The 17,018-nt window shown below is 39.7% G+C and overlaps 1 protein-coding gene across 1 annotated transcript in view; it reads right to left on the reverse strand.

Moving 5' to 3' along the window:
* Positions 1–17,018, reverse strand: part of DYNC1I1 (dynein cytoplasmic 1 intermediate chain 1) — a 314,035-nt gene that overhangs the window by 109,318 nt on the left and 187,699 nt on the right. Inside the window, exons 7-9 of the mRNA XM_019662070.1 lie at positions 11,173–11,262; positions 5,188–5,350; positions 3,059–3,158 (exon numbers count right to left, since the gene is read on the reverse strand). Of these exons, the coding sequence (XP_019517615.1) occupies positions 3,059–3,158; positions 5,188–5,350; positions 11,173–11,262 (353 nt within the window). The remainder of the gene's footprint in view (positions 1–3,058; positions 3,159–5,187; positions 5,351–11,172; positions 11,263–17,018) is intronic.

A 17,018-nucleotide genomic window follows, 5' to 3' on the forward strand; every position in this document is an offset into this window, starting at 1 on the left:
CAAAAATATCACACTGAACCCAGTGTGGCGGCAAATCCATCCATGAGCAAGACGTCCCATCACATGCTGAGGCCAGGAGGAACCGGCCCCGCGGAGGCTGGCCCTGCCGCCCCCTGAGGGAGTGCAATCGGCCAATCCAGGAATACAGTAAAAGCTGCCTTTGAGGAATGTGTCAGATAAGATTCCTGTGTAATTTCCAGACCCTGAGCAAGTGAACAAGCCAGTGCTAAGTGTTTCCTCAGGCTTGGATCTGGTTCCTGTGCATACACCCGCGTGCTCACAGATCGCCCACACGCTGGCGGGAAGTGGCTGGCCAAACCCTGCTTGTATTAGTCTCTGTGCCATCATGCACTGCATGCTCTGCTGTTTGGATGGAAAAGGAGTTTCAAAAAGACAGAACCCTCACCCACTTGGTGGCTGATGACAGTCCGGTTGTGGGGGATTACAGCTCCTCTTCAGTTCCCCTGTTCTCCAGGAGGATTAAATGGGGTTCTTCACATCATCTGTTTTACTATTCTGCCTAGAAGACCCTCTTTTCCCCTCCACGTGTCTAAATCTGTCTTGTGAGATGTCTTGTCTGACCAGAAACTGATCCCAACTTCTACTTAACTCTGGAAGCAGTTGCTGTCTGCCCCATAGCGTTCAGCACTTATAACCTCTCTTCGTTTCAGATTCCTAAGCCCTTTGAGGGGGGCCGTGGTGAAGGGCATGTGCACTGAGGTGCTAAAAGACCTGGGTTCAAATCCCTATTCTAGCACATCCCAGCTGAGTGACTTAGCACATTTCTTCTCTGAGAGTCAACTTCCTCAGCTATAAAATAGAAACAGCAATAGTGGCTGCCTCGTATGACGTTATGAGGGTGAAACAGGATAGTGCCATCAGAGCAGGTGGCACAGAGTTTAGCACATAAGAAACACAAACTAAAAGTTAGCCAGGATTATGATGCCTAATAAAAGCACAGACTCCAAGAAAGCAGAACCTGTGCTGCACATAAATTCCCCTCATGGATATTATGTCATTGTCATTGCAGGCGGGAACACAGCATGGTTGTCAAAAAACATGGGCTCGGCGGTCACACCACCTGGGTTATATTCTGCCTGCCCCACCTCTAGGCTGTGTGCCTGTGTGCACATCATTTAGCTGCTCAGCACTGGGTAAACGGTCAGCTAGGTGAGTTGGCCATTCAGCAAACTGTCATTTAGTAAATTTGCCTGCTTTTACTCTGAAGGCCCTACTAAGGAGTTTAGACTTTTTTCTTATAGGCAATGGGGAGTTTTAGTCAAAAGAGTGAAGCCATCAGCTTGCACTTGAGAAAGATTGCAGTTGACCCTTGAACAACATGGGTTTGAAATACACAGGTCCACTTATATGATTTTTTCATTAAGTGTACAGTTGGCCTTCTGTATCCTAGCTTTGGGATCCATGGGTGTGGAGTGCTGACTGTATGCATTGCTCTACACCATCTTATATAAGGGACTTGAGCATCCACAGATTTTGGTATCCGTAGGGGAGTGGTGGTGGGGGCTAGTCCTGGAACCAATCCCCCGAGGATACCGTGGGACAATTGTTAAGTCAGAAGTTATATACAGATTTTTGACTATGTGGGGCAGGTCTTTAGTGTCCCTAACCCCCACACTGTTCAACAGTCAACTTGGCTAGATATCCAAAAGGAAAACTGTACACGGGCAAGCATAGCTGTAGAAAGACCAATTACAAGGTTAGCAATATTACAGGTGTAAGATAATAAATATATGAGTGGAGAAATGGACATTCCTGTAGACAGACTAGGTCTGGGAGATAAGGGAGAGGAAGTTGCTAATGTTAATGACGAAAGTTCTGCTTTAGACCCTTGGGTATGGCTTTAACATAGAGAGGCTGTAGTAGGCAAAAAAGGGTTTCGATATGTGGAAATAATAAGCTAGTGTTAAGTTTGAGAGTCTATGGAACACTTGAGTGGATCTCTCTGATGTGCAAAGCGGAATTCAGGAGGGAGATTGGGTAGGTGATGTACACAGGATGTCCATGTGGTGGTTGAATCCAAAGCAGTGAAAACTGTCTCCCACAGACAGCATGTTGGGAAGAAGAGTAGAGGTTGAGGCCATGACCATGAGGACCTCAAGGGTGGAAGAGAAAAAAGAAGTCTTGGAAAAGTCTGAAAACTAGAAGAGAATAGAGTTGTACAACTTAATGGAAGGATATTGTTTTTATAAGTACGGGAAAGTTAACTAAGCTGGATGGCAAAGAGAAGTCAGGGCTGATGAAGGCTTAAAAGTGTCCATAGGAGGGCTGGCTGAGTGGTGCGTTGGTTAAGAGTTGGCTTGGGATGCCAGTTCTGAGCAGCAGAGCCCCAGTTCGGATCCCACATTAGGGCCAGTGACACTGCGCCCTCTACAGCTAAGATGGTGAACAACAGCTCAACCTGGAGCTGGGTTGCTGTGAGTTGCTGGCGATGGCATAGGCTGTAGTGGGGCTGGCCGGCAGCCGGCATGAGCTGCTGTGAGCTGCTGTGAGCTGATGTGAGCGGCTGTGAGTCACCATGAGCCACTGTGAGCCACCATGAGCAGCAGTTCAATGGCCGGCAAGTGACTGCCTCATCCGGGAAGAGCAAAATGATAATACCAACATGGGCCAGTGAAGCAATGTCCTCCACAACTAGACTGAAGAACAAAAGGACAGCAACTTGTCTGTTCCCCTTCCCCGATTCCCCAATGCTGCTCCCCTCCCCCAATTCCCCAATAAAATCTAAAAAAAAAAAAAAGTATTCACAGGATTTGACAAGTAGGAAATCAGTTGTGACCTTAACAAGAGCAAGTTCACAGACAGAATGGCCTGGATCCGTGTCTGGTACCTGGCACACAGTAATTTCTCAATGTATATGAATAACAGAATGCAAAAATTAAACTGAAAACTCAGTAAAATAAGAAAGGCAAGCAATAGGCATAGAAAAAAATGTAGATTAGTGAACATATAAAAAATGGTGGAGCAAATCTCTTATTTTTTTATACAAATCCCATGAGAACACAAACCCAGTTTGTCCCACTCCAGCAATAATTCTTACCTGGAGAGACCAGTCCATACAAGTGACTACTCGGTGCTTGGACCAATGCTCATCATAGAACTGACGGTTGAAAGACAGGTTGGCTCCAGCCTGGACATCCCTAGTAGGATTGAAACATCAAAGACAAATAAGGTGCTTCAGAATGGGGCTTTATCTCTGCTGCTTATAGTGAAAGAATAAAATGGCAAGAGTATGGCACACAGTATTCTCTGAAGCTAAAGCATCAATTTAGATAGAAAATTCTAACCACAAATAAATGAATGAATGAAGGTCTCCTTTATGACAAGCTCTCTCTAAGTTGGCCCAGAAAAGGTTTCCACATGTTGTTGTTCCAAGCCTGCTACAAAATGTCAAATTTGTCTCAGGTTCTCATCTTGATCAGTCCTAAAGGATTCTCCTCTTCCCAATAAGTTCCATCTTGAAGCAGACTTTACCAGAAATCTCCCAGCTGTCAATGAAGCACAGGACACTTGGAGATTTTTTGATATCCATACCCCCTTATCTAGCCTTAGACCAGAGATAATATACGTGTTTCTCTTTACCTATAATTTCTGAATGACTATAGCAGTTACCTCCCTGCTCAATAGTAAGTGATAAGTTCTACCAAGAGACAGACATGGTGGAAAGTGGGGAATTTACCAAACATATTAGATACTTAACATAGGCCAAAATGGCATCTGGGTTACACTTTGGCTAGTGTTTACTTGGCTGATATTCAGTTGGCCACAAAATCTCCTCTGAAGAACTCTGAGCTGGTCACGCATTTGCTCCCCAAGTTTAAATGGAGTATTGCTTATTCTATTCCAGCAGCTTTTTGGGGTATGCATAAACAGCTGCCTAAATGCCTTGGGCTTCAGTTCAGGAGTTTCTTTTCAGTCACTTTTTTCAGTTCACTTGCTTCATTCCATTGGCTTGCACCCTGCATCCATGTCTTATATACTCATAGCTCTTGTTTAGGCTGGGTGACCTGGGTTCAGATTATTTGCTTACGCTCTAATCAGCTGACTTATTATGAGTTTCTTTCTCCTGCTAACCCTTCCTCAGCTCCACCATTGCAAACTAAGGCAAGAGGTACATGCACCCAAGTAACTGCCAGGAAGCCAGAATAATACTGGGCCAGGCACCCAGGAGGAAGTAGAACCCAGAAAACCAACTGAGCCACACAGAATAGGCGTTTGAAAAAGAAAACAAACGTCTCAGAACATGTATAGTCAACATACTGTCGTCTCTTTGAAGTAGGCTAAGGATGCTGTCAGCTGTTAGGACATTTTCAGAACTCCCTTTGCAAACTGTTTTCTGGGCCTCTGTTACAGTCCTTTGAGCTTCCTCAATGATGATAGGTTGTCCTTTGAGAATGTATTTGAATTTTAGAAATAGTAAAGTCAGGTCTGATGAAAAAGGCAGGTGATCTCACCTTTTCATATTGTTCTTGGCCCAAAGAAATGGGTGGCTAAAAACCAGCTAATTCTATCTCTTACAAAGTTCACAAAGTGCCTCCTATTATCCCTCTGATGATGGTTAGCAGCCACCACCTTTTAGAATATATATGTTGCCATCACAGAGACAGTCATTTGGGGTCATTTGCTTTTATTGATTCATTTTTGTTTGTTTTATCTGTAAATATAGATCCATGTGCAAGTGTGTCCTAAAAGGCATATACACATAATCTTATGATATCCAAAGAGGAAAATGTTTCCAGTCTCTGTTCACTGTCTCCCACATCAGTTACGGTCTCTCATATCTCATGTTTATTTTGTTCAGCTTCCGTTTGCTTAGACATAAAAAACAGATCTACTGGATATAACGCAAATCTCCTTTTGCTGCTGAGTAGGGGTTTTTTTTCTCAGAGGACAATGTATATGACTCTGCCAGTATCTATCACCTGGACTGTTACCCAGATATCAAGTTCAAAAGCATTTCACGGAAGCACATGATAATTATAGGGAAACTCTAAGCCAGAAGTTATAACCAAAGTCCTTAGTCAAAGCTGTTTAGCAAGATCAACCCTGGAATTTCATCCTCCTCTGATTTCTTAGGTTTGGGATGTGGCTAGTCAATACATACATGAATTTCACATCAATAGATAATGTACCACTGTATTTTTTTTTTAATGCACACAAGAAACTAACCCATCTTTTTCCTCTAACTCTCGACCGCTGTAGTCAAAGAAGATGTCAGAGTCTTCTGCCAGTGCTCTTTCAATTACCCGTATGGTCCGATCAAAAAAGATGAGAAATTCCTCTGAGTGAAGGATCTGCTGTTTTTCTTCCTCTGTCAGCTCCCTTGGAGGGGCTTTATTAAGTAAAAGAGATTGTTAGGAAAGAAAAAAGGACAATTAAAAACATTTCACACGGAATGGAATCCAACTCTCAAAAGAAGCTGCTTATCAAAGGAGTGATAAGACAGTGAGATAAGCCATTGTTAATATCTAGTCTAAATCACTCCCAAATTCACACCAAAAGGTTTTTGCAGATGTCTCCACTGCCAATTTTACAAAAAGATTTCATATCTGGCCTAATTACAATTTGGAAGAGTTGAAAAAAATTACAAATAAAAATAGTGTGGTGGGTTTTTGGTAAGCAGCTTTCAATAACTTTATTTTCCTTAGGACTGAACTTGAAAAAAAGCTGAAATAGTACGTAATAGAGAAATTTAAAACCATGTATATTACATACTATTGTAAAGCTGCACATATTAAATAGTTAAGGACTATCTATAATATGATTCAGATAGCACCTTTCCTCTTTCTTTGGATAAATTCATTTTATTTTACATGGTGAGTTGATAAGGTTGACTTGACTGTTATATAGATTCCACTCAAAACCTGAAACACATCCTTCCAAACCCACTTTCACCCAAAATATCTTCTGTGTTTAAACAAACACATGGAACAGGTAAATGCTTCTGTAAGACACCTCATACTTGCTTTTATGCCTTACTTCTCTGGCATGATTAGTCTTATCAGACTAATTTTGAAGACGCACAATGAGGCCAAGAGAGCTTCAATAGCTAACAATATGTCATAGTGTCTGCAAGAAAGTCAGTTCACCTCAGAGTCACAATTGGGTTACCTAAACTTGTTTCTTCAGTCGCAGGGCTTACCTAAAGCAATAGAGAAAGGACTAAGAACTCCCCACACTGAGAAGCACTCAAGGGCAGAAACTGTCAACTGAACCTTTGGGATTCTTCAGGAACCCCCAGTCAACTCTCAGGCAGAGTGCCTTCAATAAACATTTGATCAATTACTGTTTCAGGAGAACCAAAAACACCTGAAGTTTAAGCTACAGAAGGAGGGCAGTGCATCATTTCCCCAAAACTTCCACCACCATCCCCACAATCAGGAGCAATTTCTACCTGGCCACAATGTCAGAGGAATCCTTTAGGTAGAGTCAGTCACCTGTAACATAATGTTTTGTGGAAATGTTATTTGATTCTATTAATGGTATCGCAAAACCATTGTCCTGAGAAATTGGAATTGTCCCAAAGCACTTCTACTGAACCATGGCAGTGGGTCTCAAGCTTTTAAAGTTCATAATGTCTCTCCCCTTCCAGTCTCCCCTTTCCTGCCCCAGACACCGATGCAGGAGGTCTAGAATGACTCCAAAACCCTGTATTTGTACAAGAAACTAGAATGATTCTGACGTAGATGGATCACACCTTGAGAAGCGCTCTCCAGGTAATATAACAAAATGATTCATGCACTACAGGACAGAGATCTTCTCCAAACACAGTCCACCCCATAGTTTCTAGCAGCCCTACATACAGTTAGAAATATTTCTTTGCTGCTGAAGCCTCCAGGGCCCTAAATATGCCAGCGAGTACTGGGACTCTCCAAGAACCCCCATCAACTTCCGTTAAGCAGTGTCACCCAGACACTAGTTTGAGAAATCATGAAGTGCGCAATTTATAGACCACAGGTGAGAAGAGCTCTACAACACCAACCTGGAATCCAACATATACTGTGCCGTATGTTAGCTTTGATTCTTTAACCAATTAAAGCTCTCTGAGAAGCAGTTTTATCTAGAAAATGAGGTAATGATACCTAAATTTTAAGTCTGACTTAAGTGTTAAAGATAACTATATGGGGCAAATAATTAAGCGGTCATTAATTAGTAATTAAGTAGAAATTTATTGGTCTATTTTTAAAAACTCCCATAAATAAGGAATTTGAATTTTTCATCTGTATGTAAATTCAAGAAAACAGCAAAACTACTAAATGTAGCTAGGCAAAAGGAAAAAAAACAAAAACTACAAAATGTTAGGGTCATTTTGTTTTGGTTAGTACTGTTACATAAATAAATAAATGTCACGAAACAAAGACACTATCAGGCCAAGAAGAATGTCTTATTTTAAAAGCCTCCTTCAGCCTTAGTCACTGTTGATGGATGACATGAGACAATTTGAAATTAAGCAAAGGAATAGAAATTTTCCCCTTTATTCCTTTTTTTATTTTATATATGTAATAATATATATATATTAACTTTCTATTCTCTGTTTATCTTTTTCAGCTACTTGTACTTCACCTGTATCTTTCCTTACAGGTCCATTACCTTGAATAAAAAAAGTATCTGTGTAATTTTCTGTAATTTTTTTCTTCCTTGTAGCTTATTGCCACTTTGATCTCAGCTTTCAAGACATACAACTTCTTCTCTAAGAGAAACATAAATGGCTGATCAAAGTGTATTTGCAGAGGCCAAGTTCAGGTAGGTGAAGCAGTAGCCGCTCCAGATATTATATTTGACAATACAATATTTGGCTTGAAATTTAATTGCTACTGAAGCAAAACAAAGGATATCTTTTATATTACGCTTTGATGTCTAACAGAGATCAAATGACATGATTTGTTAGCACAAAATAATAAGATGCAAATACTTCCTTAAAACAATAAACAATATTCAACCTAGGAGTTAAATAGGACCATAGTTATCTTCGATAAAAACTCCAAACTTCCCATATTTAAAAATCTTTAAATTGATAAGCGTTTTTACAATAAAATGAAAACCTAATGGGGTATCCAGGAACCACAATCAAAAGCTGTATTCAGAGATAAAACCTCTCCAGACATCATATTTTATAAAAGAAAATTGGTCAATTAATGGAATCTACAAGGTTCAAAATACAAGCATAAATAATTGGAATCACAATTGTATTACCCCCAGGAGAGATCCCAAATTTCCCCTGATATATCTGTTTGTGCAGCTTTTTCCTATCACTGGAACCTAATAAATTATTTTTAACATGTTCATTGCAAAAATAGGTAGGGATTAATTTACTAGCAAAATGCATATCAGAGCAAAACATGGGAATTCATATCTGACTTTTTAATAAGTTAAGCAGAAAATGCTATTATAGCAAGTTTGTTGTTTGTTTTTGCAACAAAATATTTAGTATTTCTGCCAAGAGCTAACAATACTTTGTGCATTTAAAGTGACCTTTTAAAAAAAAGATTCTTTATGAAAAGTAGGACACATGAATATGACTTACATATGATTCAAATGACATGACAAATTTCCAAACTTAACAAAATTTACCTGAACAGTTATATTTAGCTTGAATAACAAGTATGAAAACAATGTACTGCATTCATGAAATTCAAAGTTTAGAAGACTGCCTAGTTCTATGAATTCATGTCCTACAAAATTAAAATCTAATATAAATTTTTTAGGCTTGACTTTTTATTCTATTTATTATAGAAATGTTAATTTCTCTTGGTTTTACATATGAAACTACTTTTTTATGTCTTTCATGATCATTTTATCCTATTCCTTCTGCTTTCCTGAATTTTCTTTAGATCTTAAGGTGTAGTTTTTCAGTTTCTTTTTAATTTATTCTATTTACTATGCAGTATATCTTTTGGTTTCTTGGGTTCTTAGGCTTTTTCTCCATTAAAATGTAAAATTCATAATGAAATTCACAATTTATACTGAGTATTTTATAATCTCATTTTTAGGTGAGAAGTTTTTTTGTTTCTTGTTTTTTTAAATATCCACTTCAGAAATGGCTTGCCTTATTTCAATGAATGTAGCTCTAAATTCCAACATAAAAAATTACATCCTTTAATATTTTTCAAGAATATATTTAAAAGATAAAAAATACATATGTAAACCCACTAGCTTAAATTTAAAATCAGATTAAGTAAGGAGAGTGGCTCTTAGGGGAATTTTACAGTGAAATCAGTTCATAAACAAGAGCAAGAAAATCAAACCAAACTAATAAAGAAGAATATCCTTCTCTGAAGTTAAGGTTTATGAGTTAATGTGAGGTTTATGAGTTGATGTGTATTTACAAGAGTTAGGTCTCTGATTCTGTTGTTTTAACTCTTCAAACATGAAGATATTAAGATACTCACATACAAAAATTCCCTAAATTTTGATTAAAAGCTAAAATGTACCTGCTGTTTTGCTCTGCTCTGTTGTGGAAAAAAAAAGAGTGAAAACAGTAATAAATCAAACCCATATTTCTTTACTGTTTAATGCATTTTGATGTCACATGGTCAAAAATGTCAAAAGCTAGTGTGCACTGATTTTTTTTTTCCCCATCTCCCCTCACCACTTTTTTTTTTGGTAACTCCAAAAAAGGCCAGATTTCTCAAAAATGTGTTCCCTGGTTTGAAACCATGTATGTCAAGTTTCAGCCCAGAGCAAATTTTTATGGCTGAGTAATAAATCCCTGAAACTCAGGGTTCATAATGGAAGTGCTGACACAGCCCTAACTACTATGCAGCCGTGTGAATGGCGCCACGATTATATCTGCTAGAGATTCTTTAAAAAGTTTGCAAAATACTGTCTTGCTTTAAAAAAAAAAAAAAGCCAGAGAGTTTGATGCCAACATAAACATGTTTTTAACCCATTATGAGCTAATTTGCAGAAAAGCCATTAATAGAGACTAAGGCACACAGGGCAGCAGTAATAGGAAAGGTGCTTTCTGACTCCTTTTCGACTTTTACCAGGACTTTAATCAATTCCATGAAGCATGAGTAACAGTTAAAACTGGAGGGTGTTTTTGCTCAGAAGTGAAGACGGAGGTTGCAATGCTTGGTCAAAGACAATGATTTGGAGACTGGGGCTGTGAGAGGGTGGGGATCAGTGCCAAGAGACACAAAACCCTGGGCTCCGTATCACCCAGTATATCTCAAGGGTATTTTGCAAAAGAAACAAGAGGGTATTTTAATAAATCCTGACTTATTTTGTCTTGTGCTATACCTGTGTTAATGACATTCTATTCATCAGCTTTTTTTTTTAATGTTCTTAATAAAAGTTTTAAAGGTGAAATCTCTTCAATCAAATCCATTTACAATCTGTTGAAGGAAGTAATTGTGCCTTCTATGGATGCCACTGTCAATGCTGAATCCCCTCCCTGCCTCAGTTGTACCCCAGAGCTTGACAGTAATCTCTCTCACTCCATGCCTCAGCAGGATGAAGTGAGTGCATACGTATGGTCAATATGGGACCATTCCTACAAAAGTCCCCAGGGACAAATATGTGACACACACTGTGCCTGAGCCACAGGCATCTTTAAAATTTTTAAGTCAAATGGGCTTATAATTAGAATTATGTTGATCTATATTTGGGACATTTAGTCAGAAATATGGAAAAATCTTTTTAATCTACACTCTGTTCTCATGGACACTCCATTTGCCAGTAAGACAGGCAATTTCAAAATTCTCTCTGAGCATCTCAAAAGGATGCAAAGTTAGATTTTTAGGGAAACATCACCTGTAGTATTTATTGTTTTCCCCTTTCTTTTATTTTGCTTTCTTGTTACTGTTATCATTGGGAATATACAATAGAGTGAACCAGATAACCAGACAATTAATAAAAAGTGTTTTATTTTATCCCTATTTAGTAATACTTTTGCTGGAATAGTGAGTGGCCTTAAATTGCTGGAAATGCAGATGGTTTGTATCTTATTTGCTTCTATCATTAAAAAAAAAACAAATGATTCTTGCTTTGAAGATTAAAGTTCACGGTGGCAAATGTAATATATTGAACAGTCATAGAAAACCTTCCACATAGGGGGTGCACATTTAATTTCTACTTACCTCTATATAGTCCCTTATGTTGTTAAAAAAAATAATAAAGAAAATGTGATTTCATTTATCTCCCATACCATACCTTCTGTCACCTCCTGTTTTTTGTCTTGATTTTCCAGTTCTGAATCATGGCCAATTTTGGGTTCCACCATTTCCTCATCTTCCTCATCCTCTAGCAAAAAAGAAAGAGAAAAATGCATTATTATCTTTCCTTCAAATCAAAGTCTTGGGTTGATGGTGGGAGGTAGGGCAAAGGGTCAAGTTTCAATCATTTGGGGAAACTTCTAAGTAAATCAGTCCACAATGAATGCCCAAGATCTATGTTCATGAATATATAAATAAATTATCTCCAAAAGGGGCCTCTTTGAAAGTTCCCCCCAAGCTGCTGAGAAAACCGCCCTGAGTCAGCACCTGCTCCATCCATCGCCAGGCCCTCCGCCCATGGGATGTCTTGGAATTGCCTCTCTGACCCTGGGCGCTTCTTCGGAGATGGCCCAGGAACAGATCTTAAAATGTTTCCACCTGGGGCACATTCTCCACAGGGGACACCTGCTGTACAGACGACTCATTTCCAATTGAATTCTCACCAAATTAATTTGTTTTTGACCTACAAGAAAGGGTTAAATACAGGTCTGACCTCAGGTCAGATGCCATTGGCAAGTAAACAGGGGTGGGGGTCAGGGGGGGGGAGCGGATAGGGCCCCAAAAGTCATTGCCATTGGCCTGGGAGAAAGCAACCAACCTGACATGGCATTTACACATTCGGAGCAGCTCGTGCATTAATGTGAATTTAATGAGCACTAACAAATGGACCCAGTCAGCCACCCCAGCCAGATGTTACAGTGCCCTTCTGCCCTATGCAAATGGACTCACTGGATCTCTGCTGCCTGCAACCTGCCTTCCTTAGGGGCCCCTTTCATTGCAGAGCGCTTGAAATCATCAGTCAATGTAGGGGAGGGAGATCAAGGTGTCCCCCGAAAACCCAACTTATAGAAATAAAATGATCTAAAAAAATTAAAACTTGTTTTCATACGTTTTTAATATATTACCTCCTCTCTTAAGTATCATATTCACTGTAAGTTACTGATTTCATTGGTTCAAATGGAGTTTGAAAGAAAAGATTTCACTCCTCCCCCATGTACTCATTCATATAGTCATTCATTCAGCAAATATGTACAGGTCTTCTATAAGATCACAAGCTTAAATAAGTGTGTATATATACATATATGTCTTGAAAAGCAACTCCAAAAGTTCTAACTATATCAAGCAAGTCATCTGTGGAAGGAGTATCAATTATTTAAATATGGATGTATAAAGTATAGTATTGCAATTTAGATATTTAACTTTTTTAAATCTGAATTTTCATTGAAATACAGTACTCTATATACACATGGGTGAATTGTGGAACCAATCTCATTGCTTTATAATCACACTATATAGATATCAAAAAAAAGTAAAGCACTTTTAAGGAAAATTGTCCTTTATTATTAACACATGAACACATTTATTATTAACATATACCTATGAAATAAAAAGGTTAAATGTAACGGATTCAGCAGCGATGCCCTGACATTTACTAATTGCAAGTGAATACAATGAGGACAAAGGTGATAAGGCCCATGTAATGTGTTATATTGTATCCCCATCCCCAAATGCATACGTTGAAGACCTAACCCCCAGTACCTCAGAATGTGACCGTATTGGGAAATCGGGTTGTTGCTGATGTAGTTAGTTAAAATAAGGACATATGTGCTGGAGTAGAGTGGGCACCAAATCCAATATGACAGGTGTCCTTATTATTGTAAAAGGGGAAATTTAGTCACAGAGTCACACACATGAAGAACACCATGTGAAGAGGAAGGCAGAGATTGGGGTGATGCTTCTATAGGCCAAGGAACACCAAGGATTGCAAGCAAACCACCAGCAAGTAGGGAGGAGGCATGGCCAAGATTCCTCCTCACGTGCCTCAGAGGAACCAACTCTGCCAACACCTTGATGTCGGAATTCTAGCGTCCAGAACTGTGACACGTTTCTACTGTTTAAACACCCGGTCAGTGGTGCTTTGTTACAGAAGCCCCAGCAAACTAACAAAGCCAGTCAAGTGCCTTGCTTTGTATGACCTTATGATCTAGCAGAAGAGATAAAGAAGATACACAATAATAATACCTAAGGCGGTGATGAATATTTACTTGAATCTAATTTATTTATCAGACCTTGGAACCATTAGGCTAATTTTATAGATGAGGAAACAGAGTATTCCCCGCCCCCCCCCACACACACACACATACCCCTCCAAAAAAAAAACAAAACTGCCAACCACATGAAGCTTCAAGTTCTGTCTGGTTTAGCCTGTTTTTGAGTCTTTGATATTTAACCATTATGCATACTGCATTCCTCCCCATGCAGGATGTGAAATAGAAAAGGCGAGGAAGAGCAAGCCGGTATGATGGTCAGTTGCAGTGTAAGGAGGGGTTTGTGGAGGCTCTCTGAGCCGGACATCGCACGGCCTCAACATGGATGGCACATCTACATGGAAGGCTCTGCTGAGAAGTGAGGCTTCACATCCTTGAAAGCCATCCAAGATGGGCTGTTTTATCAAGAATTTACATGCCGCGTCCAAATTCTGTTCCCATTTTCATTTCAGAATCTGCTGCCCTGAGACCTGACCAGCAATGCTTACTCTAAAGCATTAAGTCCCTTGGCCAGACAGATTCTCAACCTTGGTGGGAGCAGGACACCACGGGAAGTAACAGATCGGGGTTCGAGGCTGGAGTCTACTTGCTAGCTTCTTGATTTTACACAATTCATAGGAACTCTCTGAGGCCCTATTTCTTTGATTACTGAACTGGGATAATAATCCTTTCTTAAAACACAGTGTTGTTGTAAGAATAACCAAATAAAGTAACTGATATGAAACTGCTTTTTATACCACCAAGAGAGTTGGGAATACCCATAACCAGAAACCTTTAAACTAGTGTTACCTTAGCTTGTACGTCACCAAAGATTTATTGAGCACTTACCATGTACCAGGTGCTGGGAATATGACAGAGAACAAGACAGACCAAAAAAATCTCTGTGCTCATGGGGCTTCCGTTGGAGTTAGGGGAGAGAAACCACAAGCCAATAAACAAAACATATACTGTATCAGATAAGTGCTGTGGGGAAAATAGCAAGCTGCAAATGGGGATTGGGGCATGCTGGTGATGGGAGGATGAGCTGAAATTTAAAATAGAGTGCACGTCCTGTTGGGGAGACCACTTCATAGTCGGTGTAGAGGCCTGACCACCACACTGTATTTCTGAAGCTGATGTTGAATAATATTGTATGTCAATTGTAATTATATATACATATAGTCACGGGACGTGGAGTAGAGAGTGGGGATGGAATCAATGGAATTGTAATAGAGAAGCATGCTATTGGGGGTGGGAGGGCAGTGGATGGGGGAGGGGGTTGTTACTTTGTGAGGGTGAAAAGGATAACTATTGCATTGTTCTGTACACCTGAAACTAACAATAAAAAAATTAAAAAACAAAACAAAAACAAACAAACAAAAATAATAAAATAGAGTGGTCAGGTAAGGCCATACTGAGGTGACATTTGAGTGAAAATTTCAAGGCATTAAGGAGGTGAGCCGTAGGAAGATCTTGGGAAAGTAAGACTAATAACAAACAGTTTCTTCTGCCTCAGTCTGTGGACCCAAGGGCTGAAATGGGTCAAGGTCTAAATTAATTTATTATCGGTTCCATTGACTATGGAAAACAACTGTGCTTCTGTTAGAGCCATCTAGTCTGTACATTCACATCTTCTCGTTCTCAGTTTCACCATAGGACTTGAATTAGTCGGCTTTAAATAATATTAAGTTCTCACCTTTCGCAGATATAAGGGTTTTTATTTTAAACATTAATTCCTGGAAGAGTCAAAAAGCAACACCATGACAGAAAGTGCCACTTACAGCATATTGGAAAAATATTAGTTTTAAAAAAAATACTACAAGGGCTTGGCCCTAAAAAGGGCTAGGTTTGTGACAGCAATGTGTTAGTTTATGCATGATGTGGGAAAATACAAACTCCTTCTCCAGAGAATACGTTTTTGATGAGTTCTTTTTAAAAACCAACAAATATTTATTGTGTTTACAATATGTGCAAAGTCCCATAATGAGATACTGTGAATAAGAGAGAAACAAATTTGTTTAAAAAAAAAAAAGTTCCTGTCCTTTTAAAGTGGTTACAAACCAGTTTGTAGGCATTAATTTTTAGTGGCCACAGAATTCTTTGTCTATCAGCCTTTTAAAGGCACAAAGTAAGTGTTTCAGTGGATTTGTTAAGGAAATAAAACACAAGAGACTGGTTTGTTTCTCTGCATACTGATATGTTTGCCTTGCTCAGCAAAGAGAGTATATTTTTCTTTAAGACTCTGGTTTCCTTTCTGGTGCAATTGGAATTACTTCTGTTGAAACCATTTTCAAAACAGTTAAATAACTTTAAAGAAAAGGATTTATGTAGACCCGCTACAGACTACTGATATATGAGTTGTGCCACTAGTTCATACCCGGTTACATTTCCTCTGAGATTGGGGGGGAAAAAATTACCACCCATGTATGGTTTCCTGTATTAGGTCCACACAAGAAATTAAACTAGCGGCAGAACTTAATGACCTGTCAGTGAAGGGCCTAATTTCAAACAATGGCATCTTTTGGCCACATTATTTTATTTAGCACCCAAATCCTGCCGTCTGCTGTTGCTGCGTTCATTCCCTCTAAAATTGGGGAAATCTTTTGTAACCACTGTCCTCCTTCCTTTTCTGAAGGTCTAAGAATGAATAAGTGCAGGTTCAGCAACAATCACCTATAAGACACGGAGTCCAAGGCCTGACCCATGAGCTCCAGAGGGTTAGGTTTTTCTTCTAGTCTGTGATTCCGAATAACGTCAATGCAGACAATTTGACTACGCCACAGTCGTCTCTGATTGTTCAACTGCTCTGATGGCCTCACAAATTTGAGACACAGGGGACGGAGCGCGGTGGAATGTTTGTCAGTGTTTGGCAATATAATATGAAAACCCCTTTCTGTCTGGGGGTATCCCCGTGCAGTACTGCTGTATTGGTGACATATTGGACTCTGCTTTCTTCTCCCAAAGCCCAAAGAGAGACATTCTCCTCCTTCCCATCTCCCGGTGACCAGGACACAGGCAAGATCTGGGTGCCCCTATGTCTTTGGAGCCAGAAGACAAAGCTGAGGGGATGGTTAGGATTAATTTGGGGCCACGTGCCACAGCATCAGTGGTATCCAACATCCTTGCCAGATTGTTCCAGAGGACCAAGGTCTGGGTTGGTCTCTGCCCTTTTTCAAGCCTGTTCCTTCTGCCTCCTGTTGATTCTGAGCATCAGATTTCCTTCCAATAAATCTCACTGGAGGTGGTGTCAGCACCAAATTTCCTTCCAATAAATCCCACTGAACATGGTGCCTGCTGCGTGCAACCAGAGCCCTGAGCGACACGGGGAAGCCCTCTGGGAAGGGAAGCGCTTGTGTGTTAGAAGGTCAATGGGTTCTGGCTTTCCTGTGCTCTCTCAGGGCCTGCAAAACTCCAAGATAAGAGGGTCTGAGTGCCCAGATAGAGGCCATGCTGCCCTATCCTGGTTTTTCACAGGGTGGCCGTGGTCCCTCCATCTGCAACCTCATGGAAGACAGCTAAGTCTGTCCAGGTGCAGAAGGGCAGTAAGAAGCAGAGTCGGCCATTTTACTCCATCTTTCTTGACTCCAAAGTCCATCTTGCGGCAGCCCAAAGAGAGAAACACAACGAAATTACTGCATGCCTTTGAATTGATCAGGCCAATGACTGTAAGATGCACAACTATTTTATGTAGCACTAAGAAAAACAATTACTGTTATTTAAACTATAACACATCATCAATTCTAATGTGAAAAATGGT

This window comes from Hipposideros armiger, unplaced genomic scaffold (genome assembly GCF_001890085.2).
Source record: "Hipposideros armiger isolate ML-2016 unplaced genomic scaffold, ASM189008v1 scaffold_365, whole genome shotgun sequence".
NCBI lineage: Eukaryota > Metazoa > Chordata > Mammalia > Chiroptera > Hipposideridae > Hipposideros > Hipposideros armiger.